Source organism: Cylas formicarius, unplaced genomic scaffold (genome assembly GCF_029955315.1).
Source record: "Cylas formicarius isolate icCylForm1 unplaced genomic scaffold, icCylForm1.1 PGA_scaffold_6__28_contigs__length_40554024, whole genome shotgun sequence".
NCBI classification, from domain to species: domain Eukaryota; kingdom Metazoa; phylum Arthropoda; class Insecta; order Coleoptera; family Brentidae; genus Cylas; species Cylas formicarius.
In genome coordinates this window covers 9,856,159-9,867,665 of record NW_026844347.1, presented here as the reverse complement: position 1 = coordinate 9,867,665, position 11,507 = coordinate 9,856,159, and the positions used below count along the sequence as shown (strand labels likewise).

Genomic DNA, 11,507 nt, shown 5'->3' with positions numbered 1-11,507 from the left:
ATGTCAACGGTTGCATTTTTTTTTAAATTATGAATTACTAATATTTTAGTTGTTTAATATTTTTTCATTTGTTTTTCTTTTACCTTTGGAAACAAAAGATAAACTCTCCTTTTTTAATCCTGCATTGCAAACTTCCTGGTCACTTCTACAACAAAATCTGGATAAAAATGAACAATGGAACAAATACTAATATAAAATACATACATAAATACATAACATAAAATATCTCGGTTAGGGAAGAAATACCTGACCATAGTGATGAATAATATTACTATTAAACAAACGAAAAGTTTAGATAGGAAGATTGACTTTTTATCCACGCCAGCTTTGAGGTTATTTTACTGCTTGTATCCCCAGATGTTGAAATTCATAGAGTATTTAACCTTGAAGTCCTAGTAACATTTGCTAAAACACAATAAATACAGATTCTAATCATAAGGTGGTTTTGGTTACCTAAATTCATAGAGATTAGATTTTAAATTAAATAAAATCAACATTGAAGAAGTGAATAGACTGACCAAACAACAGCTTACACATCGACATATCAAAACAATTGCCTATACAACAATCGAATCAGGACTTGCTGACCAAACATTTCTACAAATGTTAAGTTTTTTCGCTGTTTATATCAAGAGAAAAGGATAATAAATATAACGGTAAGGGATAAATAGGCTGAATTAGATACAAAAATTTTGGCTTGTTTTATTTAATTAAAAATGCAAAGCTTTACTAAACTAAAATGAAAATTTTACATAAAATGCAAGGGAAATATGATTTAAATTATTGGCAATTGCTAATCATTTCCTAGTGCGTCCTGATTGTACACCAATTTTGGACAACAGTAATGAATATGGAGAAAGAAAACAGAATCAGGAAGATAGAAATTTTAATTCTGTTAGGGTTTTCACTAATTTCTTCAGTAAAATTAAGCTTCTGGAATTTAAAAAAATATATATTTTGAGGTAGTTTTGACTAGAACATTTTAAGTAAATTTTTAACAGAAGTTCGTTAGCGTTGGTGTTTTTATACGCAGTAGAAAACTTATTGCTTTATTGTTTCTAATATGTAGAATAGTATGCAATACAAAACGATACTTTCTATCAACAGCTGGCTGTAAATTATTATTATACATATACCTGGGAATGAAGATAGCTTCATCAAAATGCACTCTTCTTTCAGGGATAAAGTGTTTACTAAGAAACCAAATAAACGTGCCTATGTTCTCACCAAATATTCCCGCAAAAATATTATTTCGTTCAAATGAATTCCCACTCTATAAAAAAATGGTCCAATATTGAAAAACACAAAATGTAATTTGTTACGCAAGCCTTAATAAACTGATTGTCCACAAATGATCAGCTCAAGAAGTCCTACAATTATTAAAATATATTTTACAATGACGATATATTCTTAAATGGACTAGACGGTCGAAATTAAGCTACTGTCATTGTAAATGTTATATTGAAAAAAAGAGGCCATATAATTATTTATATTGAATTTTGAAATGTCCTGCAATATTATAGGAATTTTATTGGTCACAATCACGAAATTTCTCCATATCTCCAGCGATACAGAAAATAAAAAATGGGGGGATTTAAGGCAGGCACTGTATAATGCGGAAATGTATCGGGTGCCCAGTTTTTGATAGCTTTATTTTTGAGATATAAAGTGAAACACAGAATTTGGCAGTTTTACTTATCTTTTGTATATTAAACATCGTGTCTCGTAACGCGATGATGAAAAACATCGCTTTACGTATAATTTTTTGGATAAAAATTAAGGATATATTTTTTAAACAGACTACAGAATACAAAATGTATCATGTTTCATTTAAAATATTGTTGTTTCCCATAACTTACACAAAAAAATTGAGTACGGCACTGTATTTTGAATTCTCCTTTCTGGATTGTAGACCGGATATCCTCGTAAATGCCCAAATAATTCCTAAATTATACGAAAAATGTATGGCGGCCGGTGGTTTTTGTAATAAAGTAATTAATAATAACAATAACAATAAAGTTAATAAAATAAAAAATCCTTTACAACAAAATTGAGTATGCCACAGGTTAAAAAAATCTACAAGAATATTTATCATCTCATTAGGATACGCAATAAGAAAAGGACAATGGGCACACTGTACATAAATTTCATAAAGGCATTATTGTTTTTTTTTGATTCACTAAAAACTGCAGGTAACTCTAAATGTTGCACATAAATAACTATGTAAACAATACCTCAGGAATTATTTATGTTATCTAGGTTAATTAGTTAAAAAACACAATGATTAGTAATTTTTGTATTGATTTTTCTTGTAGTAAAATTAACTTTGATATAAAATTTGTAAAATTGTTACTCTCGAAAGTATACGCGTTTATTATTTATTAATTAATATATTTACTTTAATCTAAGATAATTTGTGCTGACCTTGTTCTCTATAAATCCAAGGACTTTTGGGATAAATTCTTTTGGTTACATTATTCCAATTCTGGATTAATCTGAATTTTAAAATAAATATCCAATCCAAACCGTAAAATACTGGAAGCCAAAATCAAAAAGCAAGGTCGAGTTTCTATAATTCCTCGATGACGGGGTTTGACAATTCCTTTTTCTCCGTGTACAAAATAACTCGTATAAAACCCAAAACTATATATATACCTAATTCAGCCTTACAATTTGTATAATGTACATATTAAAATTGAACTAAAGATGGTTGCATCATACTATACGTTTGGTATAACCCCTCCGCTACTCACTTCCATCCTTTCTGTCATGTAGTTATTGAAATTTCGCTGGATAGGGATACCGTTTTGTCTTAAGCTGTTGTCTCCGTCGACGGGAGGAGGAACAGAGTGTCCTGGATCGAAGCGACTGGAAGTCGTCGGTATGTTATGATGCAAATTCGATCTGGAAGGTATATTGAAGCCGAAGGTTTGCTGATGGAAGGAAGACCCGGATCTGCGAGGGGAACGAGAGTTGGAAGGCCTGTACAAATCCTCCAGAACTGACGGGGCCACATAGGTGAATCCCTAAATAAAAAAAAAGATTTAACAATTGGTTATATTATTTATTTATTTGATTATTCTAGAACCAACCGAGAAGTTATTAATTCTTAGCATATTAACGTTTTGCGTTAGAATTTGTACGTGCCCCGCCGCATGTAATGAAAAAAGGAATATGTGCCTATTTTAATTAATTGAGTAACCTGCATTTGCCTTATTTTTGCAAACACAGGCTTTTATAACCAGTATTGCAAATTCAATCAGTTTTTCGTAATAAAAATGTAATTTTGGCACATATCCCCTTTTTAGTTTAAACTCTTCAATTAATTATTCACACATAGAACTATACAGGGTGTTTACAACACAGGGTAGTTTGGGTCAAAACCCACGTATTAAGGAGATTTCGTGCTACAAATATGGCGAAAAAATACTGTTATTTTTTATCTTCAAAAAGAAAATAGACTGAATACCAAAATATTAAGGAATTATTATTATTATAAAAACACACATTTTGCATATTTTATAATTTCTTTTAAATGAGTGGAATTTAGGGAACAACCGACATAAAAAATGTATTTTTTTAATAGAAAATAGAAAAATGAAATCTAAAAAATAAAAAAATCGAGAGAGCTGGTGTCACTTGACATTGCTCAGTTAATTTGAATATAAAATAAATTCCTTGCAATCTTTTCGTGTTTATACATAAGCGTATTCTATTCGTAGCCCTCCTCATCACAGCTGTTTACCAGGCTTAATCAAACGCTTTATGACTCTGGAAATTCCGAAAAATGGAATTTTGATACTAACCGATATTGGGAAGTTCGAACACCCAAATTGGAAGATGCTGTGGTAAATATTATTCGAGGGCAACTGAAGACAAGTACCAGGAAAATTGCGGCAGAATTAAATACTGGTGCATCAACTGTATTGAGGATATTAAAAGAAGAACAATTACACCTATACCAAGCACTATAACGAAGAGATTTAGAATCGAGAGTGATTTTTTCCCAATGGTTTGACCCTTTTTTTTTGTCAAAAATTCTCTTTTTTGTACGATGTTAGTTTCTCAAGGGAATTCAAAACTTTCAAAATAGGCGTGGATGGGCTGAAGATAATCTGCATTCAATAACAGAATGAAGACTCAATATCGGTTTGCTGTTAATATCTAGTTAGGAATGATCGATGATCATTTAATTGGGTCACATTTTCTACCTTTAAGATTAAATGCTGAGTCCTATTTTCATTTTCTACAGAGAGAATTGCATCCTAGAAGAGACATGTATTACTAAATGCATGATGGTGCCCCAGAACATTACAAATTAAATATGCGCACGCGTTTAAAGCAAATGTATGAAAAGCGCTGCATAGAGAGAGGTAGGCTTTTATCATTGGCCGCCTAAGTCCCCAGATTTAAATCCTTTGGACTATTGTATCTGGGAATATCTAAAAGTAGTCTACACTACCCCAATACAGTATATCGAAGACCTAGGAAATCGCAGCGCATTCAAAATCTGAAACCACCTTTTTAAATGAGATAAAATAAACGTTTTTTGCAAGAGTAAATTAGAGTAAAAAAAAACTCTTATATGGTCACAACCTCAGGTCAAATAAACTACATCACTTACTTGAAAAATATTATTAACGCTCTCGCTTAAAAACGAATCTACGGGGGAATCGACTGGAGTCTGACGGGTGAATTTTGGATCAAACTGCGACACGTCATCTTCGCTTCGCTGGAATAATATCAGAAAATATTAAAATTCATTGGAGAAATGTAACCATAAACCTGAAATTTTAAATGAATATCATAAATGTGTTACAATTTTTATTTCTTCACTTAACTATTTAAATTTAATTTCATATAAGGTTTTTGGGATATTTAAATCTCAAGGATTCAGAAATGGAAGAATGAAGATGAAATTTTGTCAAGCAAGTACTATTAATATAATATATATAGGGTGTTTCAAAACAAACATGAAAAACTTAAGGGGGTGATTCCTTGATTAAAATAAAGGGTGAAGTTTGTGATATAAATAGCGGAAAAATAATGTTTTTATTTTTTATCTTAAAAATGAAAATGGAATAATAAAATATTATGTTAGCATATATATACAGTTCTGATTTTTCAGTAGCTTAAGGAGTAGCGCAATTCTTTAAAATTCTTTAAATGGTAGCACAAATCAAATACATTCTCGGAGGCCATTAGTTCTTGCCCCGTTTGACGCAACAAATTTGAACCAACCAAATAAATCGAAATTCAATTTACACTTCCAATAACAAAATGTTTCAAATACTAAAAATACTTATTTATTATTATTATTTCTAATGATATTACAAAAATTGATAATATTTTAACAAACGAAAAAAGATTGAGTCTTTGATGAACGCCTATGAAGTTGCATGTCAATTTACTGTCATAGCTTAAAAGTTTGCCTCTTGAAGCAAAAGTTCGTTTATTAAATAATTTCACATAGACTCTGTCTTATTGCTTTTTAATATATTTTTTTCCTTAACAGGCTCGACGTTCGGCTCGAACTGAATTAAATAATAAAAAAAGAAAACATACCAAGTAAGGTTTGTAAGGCGGTTCTATTCTTTTGTTATAAACATCGTCCCAATTGGTATTTTTAAAAAACGGATGCCTTTTGATTGCCTTTGCACCTTCCGGCGGTGCACCCAGCCTGTCTTGTGGTTTCTTCTTTAGTAATCTCCTCACCAAATCCCTACAATCCATAGTCATGAATTGAGGGAATATCAGCTTCGCTTTCAGGATGAGAGCAATTGTTAACTTCCTTGTTTCTCCGTGGAACGGCGGCTTAAAGGCAATTAATGCAAAATAAATTACTCCGAAGGCAGCAAAATACAATAGTCACGTTCATTGTTTAAAGACGCTTTATTTACCAAAAAATAATAGAAACATTATTGAACTTACAGCTCCCGTCAGCATATCAAACATTAAGGCACCAAGAGACCACCAATCTGCCTCTTTCGAATGGCCAAGTCTTGATAAAATCTCTGGCGCCCTATAAATCATGAATAACTAATTACCATCCCCAACAAATAGAAAGTGTGCCTAAACTTACATATATTCAATAGTACCACAAAAAGTGAGGGTTCTGGTGTTATCCTGAATGTGTTCTTTCGATAATCCAAAGTCTGTAAGTTTTATGTGCCCATCTCTGTCCAATAGAATGTTTTCAGGTTTAAGGTCTCTGTATATAATACCCAAGCTGTGCAAATGTTCCAATGCCAAAATAATTTCGGCTAGATAAAACCTTGAAAATAAAATAATCCTTAAATTGCAAAATACCAACAGGTTTAGGTCTTTAAAATACAGAGTGGTTCATAAAGAATGGATAATCTCGAAACTGGAGATAATAGGCAACAAAATATTATAATTAAGCTCAACATGCCTCATACTGGGCGTTCAAATTTTAATCTGCATTTTCTAATTAATTTTAGAAGTTTTTATAGTATATTAATAAAAATTGGAATCATATTTTTTTATCTGTCGAGTTCTTGTTGAAACATGATAAATATTATGTCTAGCTTGTATTACTATAAAAAACAGCCTAAAGAGAGCCCTTTTCAACAAGTCCAAATTTGACAAAATGACAATTAGCTATCAGTAATATAATTCTAAAAATTTATAAATTTCCAGCGTTGATGACTAGTTACAATTCTTTACGATTACAAATTACAACTTTTTACGACAATTACTTTTTGAAATAGGGCTAAGTGCAAGTATTCATCAGGTCACTGCATACCTGACGAAATTTTATTACTCTAAACAATTTTGAATAGAAAACTATAACATAGAAAATACTTAAAATCAAACTGCAACAAACTACATAGTTATTTTTAAAAATCCAAGAGCATTAAAAATAAAAAACATAACCCGAAATCAGATTATCAGAAGACTTAAACTTGATGAGTTTTAAGAAATAATGTGAAGAAACAATTACGCACTTTCTTTTAAGAACTTTTTAAAACATTTTTTATTATAGAATTTTCTTATGAAGTTAAATTCTACTATATACGCTCTACTTACGAAGCACATTCCTCCAAAAATAATCCTTCTTTTTCCAAATACGTAAACAATTCGCCACCGCTTAGATACTCCAAAACTAAATACAGCTTTCCACCGGTTTGGAATGCATAATTCAACTGTACGATAAACGGGTGCTAAAATTGAAAGATAAAATTTTGAAAAATGTTCAACACTTACTTTACCTTAACACTCTCTAGTATATTTCGTTCCGCTTTCGTGTGGGATACATCCTTTTGGTTTCTTACGATGGAAGCCTTTTTTAATACTTTCATGGCGAATATTTTTCCGGCATCCCTGCCGTTTCTTTTACGACATTGAAAAACTTTGCCGTAGCCTCCTTTTCCAAGTACTTTTAGCAGATCAAAATCTTTCGGAGTCATGCGCTCTTGCGTTGGATTGACATTTTCTTCTGTTAGTTCTAAAGTTTCAAAGTCACCCTCTGTCAAGCTGGAAAAACAAATCTATAGAATGCATTGAAACATACTACCGGGTGTCCCATTTTAGATGTTTCCTTATGAAAAACAATGCTAGTTGAAAACATGGCAAATTGTTATTAAAATTCAAAGATTTGCCATTCAAGACCTTCATCACGATTAAGTTTTTTAAATAATTGTTTGGATGTTTTAAACTTACGGTCCATAACATGATCCGCTTCAAAATATTGAAAAAAATGCAAATTCATTATTAGGCATGAAAAAAAAAATGTTCATTTAGAAAAAACAATAAAAATTGATGAATTAAAAAATTTTGGCATTAACGTGGCATAATTTCGTCGTTGACAATGCATTTATCATTTTTCTTTTTTTGAAGGTTCAGCATGCCTGGTATTGTATCTAAAAAAATTATCTCATTAAACTGTGAGTATCATTATTTACTACATAAGAATTGTAAATTATTTGTTTTAATCTGATGCACACCTTAAGTGATGTCTTATGAAGAAAGCTAATTTAATATGAAATTCTACTGGGCACTTGATAACGCCAACACCTCCTTTGGAAGTCAATCACAGTAAATTATTTTTATTAATGACAATTAACTCAAAAGCTATGCAAACAAAAGCAATTTATTTTTATTTCCTTTCAGATGAGATATTGTCACTATCAAGGATTTCATTAATTATACTTGGCTCTAATAAATTTGTTAAATCCTTTGTTTTGTCCCTTTTAAAAATCGTTTACTTTTAAGGCTTTTAGATCCCCAAACACTATATACCATATATATATTCGATACATTTCCGTAAATTCTGTTCTATAGGGTTTCTTCTGACGGGTGGCCTATTGGTGACGAGTCTGGATTTAAGGGGCAACCTTGTACAAATTAGACACTATTGAGAGAAAAATTCAAATATACAATAGTATATGGGGTGTCTCATTCTAAATAACTGTCAACGCCTGGTATACCTTAGAGTCCACATTTTTAAAAATAATTTTAAAGTATGTCGCTTTTATATCTGATAGTTTGTTGTTTGTGTATTTTTGGATCTTACGGAGTAATGAAGGAAATGTGCTGTCTGCATTTTGATGAGACACTTCTAAGGTTAAATTAATTTTTCTTGGTAATATAAAAGCGATATATTCATTATCTCATGAACTTTGGTAGCTAAAAAGGTTTTGTTTACTGACAAATAGGTTTCTTTATTATTACGGGTCTGCTTATGTAGATTACCTGAAAATTGGACATGTACCCCAGCACAGAGCGCATGGCCAAAAAAAATTGTAAAAAGAGGTAAAATGTGCATTAGCAAAAATTGAATAAAATCTTTATATTGAAAACGTTTGGTTAGTTAACTTATCTTGGAAAGGCACAAAAAAAAAACAGGTTCATCATTAAGATTCTGACCCTCATGGAGGTCGCTATTCTATTTCAGTTGAAAACTTGTAAGCACTCCTACCAGTCGCCAATTTTTCAATTAGCCCTCCTAAGGGAGAAACTACAGGTTTTGTTTTATAAGTAGTTTCCTATAAACGAACATAGAAAATGTCACATTCTGCGTGGGTGGTAACTAAATGGGATATAACAATTAGAAAATTTAATTAGTTTATTTAATATACTTAGGTGTAGAAAAATCCACCGGCTTTATTATTTTGATTTAACAAACTTTTTCATTTTCTTTAATTAGATTTCCTAAAAAAAAAGTGTGTATGACACACTGTGGTGAAAAACAACTTTTAGATTTTAATTAAAAGTATAGTGTACGTAAGTGTGTTTATTCTTTTTTTTATTTATTTTGATATCTCGATATATAACACAAACATGTCAGGGTAAAATAAAAAAACATTAGATCAATTTGTTAGTGGGCACTGTCTCCAAAGAAAGAAATAACCTTGAAATAAATGCAGATATAATAAATTAAAAAAAAAAACAATCAATATGGAATCAACAAAACTTTCATACAGTATAGTTTTGAATGAGAATGACGAAGGGTGGAAGATAGACAGGCAGAAATAAAATTGTTAAAGTGATATTGTTTTTCCTCTTAAGAGTATGTATAAACCCAGACTCTTTAGGAAATATAAATGATATGGTTTAGTCTAAATTTATTTTCCTTGAACTTGTGCAAAAAATCGTTAAAATCGGACTAAATATGAAAAAGATCTTTTTAGAAATATTTTCTGTATCTGAGATTTTAGTTGCAATTATCTAAAATTACCCTTTCCCAATTTTATTGTTTAATATGCAAACAAATATCTAGACCAAGCTGACACCAGGCATGTAGTTGTGGTACAAACTTTACTTTTTATGTTCGATATTTTTGTTTACGAGAATATTGAACTGTAATGTTCTTGCAGTAATTTATTATTAAAATCAAAAAGACAGCGATTTTTTATTGACTGTATAAAAGTATGTTTCAATTTTTGGTAACTTCTTTTATTTAATTAATATAGAGCATATATGTTACTGTTTTGTGAATTTACCACAGACAACTCAGAAGTCATCATACTCCTGCAGAGATATTTCAATCAAGATGTTTTTGTAAACCAAACATCTATAACCTATCCATCAAAACTTTGAAGCATATGTACACACATTATAAAAATTATATGTAGGTATCCACGTGTAAGGGCAACTATGCTTAATGAAAAAGTATTTTGTTATGGTAGGAGAATATAACATTACATATGAGGAACTAAAAAGATTAGGAGGCAATAATGGGCACTGAATTATTTCTTTGTATTGTTCTAACATTTAATAATTATTTATTGACCATAAAAGAAAACTATATATTGACACCTCCACTTACAATAAGACAGTATCAGTAAAAAATCAGTATGCAATATTTTGAATGATTAACAATAAAACTAATGTTAATATACATATATTATGTTGTCTAAAAAAGATCACTCAATTTCCAATTTTACTTTTAAATAGTAAAATTTTAATAAAAATATAGTTACAAAGTTCTTTATTTTTTCTTTTATTATTTGTGAATAAAAAAACACATCACTCAAATAAAAATCCAAAGAATGTAGGTATTATTAAAAAGTTTAATAAAACATTGAGATGGAATCTTCACTTTCAGCACAACCAAATTTGCTAATGGAGATTTAACAAACCCATAAATTGTCATACACATATTGTTGTAAATAACTACCAAAACACAACATTTTAAAATCAGATGAAATATTTAGTAAATCGCACGCTAATTTCGTTGTATAAAATTAACCAGAGCAAACACTTCAGGAAGTAAGATTGGTGCCCTTGCCAAGCATAAACTGGTCTATTATATAAAATAGTTACACCTAGGGAATAACTTACTCAATGACTTCATTAGGATTGGGGTTCTCATCTATGCAGGTACTCTAAAATGAAAGAAAGGAAGATTGTCATTAACAAGATTCCTAAAACTAATTTGGGGAAATTGGCACAAAGCTGTTAACATAAATTCAGCATTTTACAAGGCCACCATACAAAAAATTTGAAAACGTAGTTTATTAGGTAAAGATAAACCAGATTTTCTCATTATGCATTAGGCAAATTTCTTAATTACGCATTGGATGGAAAATACTTGGAGGAATCTGTGTTTACCTCATCAATTTCGATTTCATCCTCAGAATCTGATAATTCCACGGTTTCAACATCATCAATATCGAAAACGGTTTCCATGATGTTGCTATATTTTTACATTTAAAATTCACTATCACGCACCAAACACGATAATTTGCAAATAAAGGCGATATAATTCTTTCGCTGTCTTGGGAAATGATACAGTTAGCACACGATACAATGAGGTTATGTACAAATACCTCCCCTGCCCCCTGCACAATGAACTTTGACAATGTAATTGCCAACTTCATCATAACATTTTAAATATTTGCTGCATCCGTTCGAGGATCGACAACACAATGACTAATTTATACTTAAATTTGGTCCGCATGGAATCCAGAGATTAATGTTATCTTATTTAAATTAATAAAATAATATTGTGTAACTTTCAGAGAGTAGAGCTCTTAAATGGT

General features: G+C 30.6%; 1 protein-coding gene across 1 annotated transcript; it reads right to left on the bottom strand.

Annotated features, from left to right (window-relative positions):
- Positions 1-2,708: 2,708 nt before the first annotated feature.
- Positions 2,709-11,473, bottom strand: LOC132703950 (ribosomal protein S6 kinase beta-2-like). Its single transcript, XM_060673525.1, has 10 exons — positions 11,295-11,473; positions 11,077-11,242; positions 10,807-10,850; positions 7,233-7,497; positions 7,051-7,184; positions 6,083-6,274; positions 5,932-6,022; positions 5,566-5,814; positions 4,625-4,732; positions 2,709-3,026 (listed from the first exon to the last, which is right to left on the bottom strand). The coding sequence occupies exons 2-10, from the start codon at positions 11,152-11,154 to the stop codon at positions 2,721-2,723; spliced, it is 1,467 nt and encodes a 488-aa protein (XP_060529508.1). The 5' UTR covers positions 11,155-11,242; positions 11,295-11,473; the 3' UTR covers positions 2,709-2,720.
- Positions 11,474-11,507: the final 34 nt, after the last annotated feature.

Bases quoted from the DNA above. Each gene is read 5' to 3' on its own strand.
- LOC132703950 (XM_060673525.1), bottom strand. From the start codon at position 11,154: ATGGAAACCGTTTTCGATATTGATGATGTTGAAACCGTGGAATTATCA. The intron at 7,185-7,232 runs GTAAAGTAAGTG...TTTCAATTTTAG, and splicing joins ATATACTAGAGAGTGTTAAG to CACCCGTTTATCGTACAGTT. The intron at 3,027-4,624 runs GTAAGTGATGTA...TTTTTTATTTAG, and splicing joins GCGTTAATAATATTTTTCAA to GGATTCACCTATGTGGCCCC.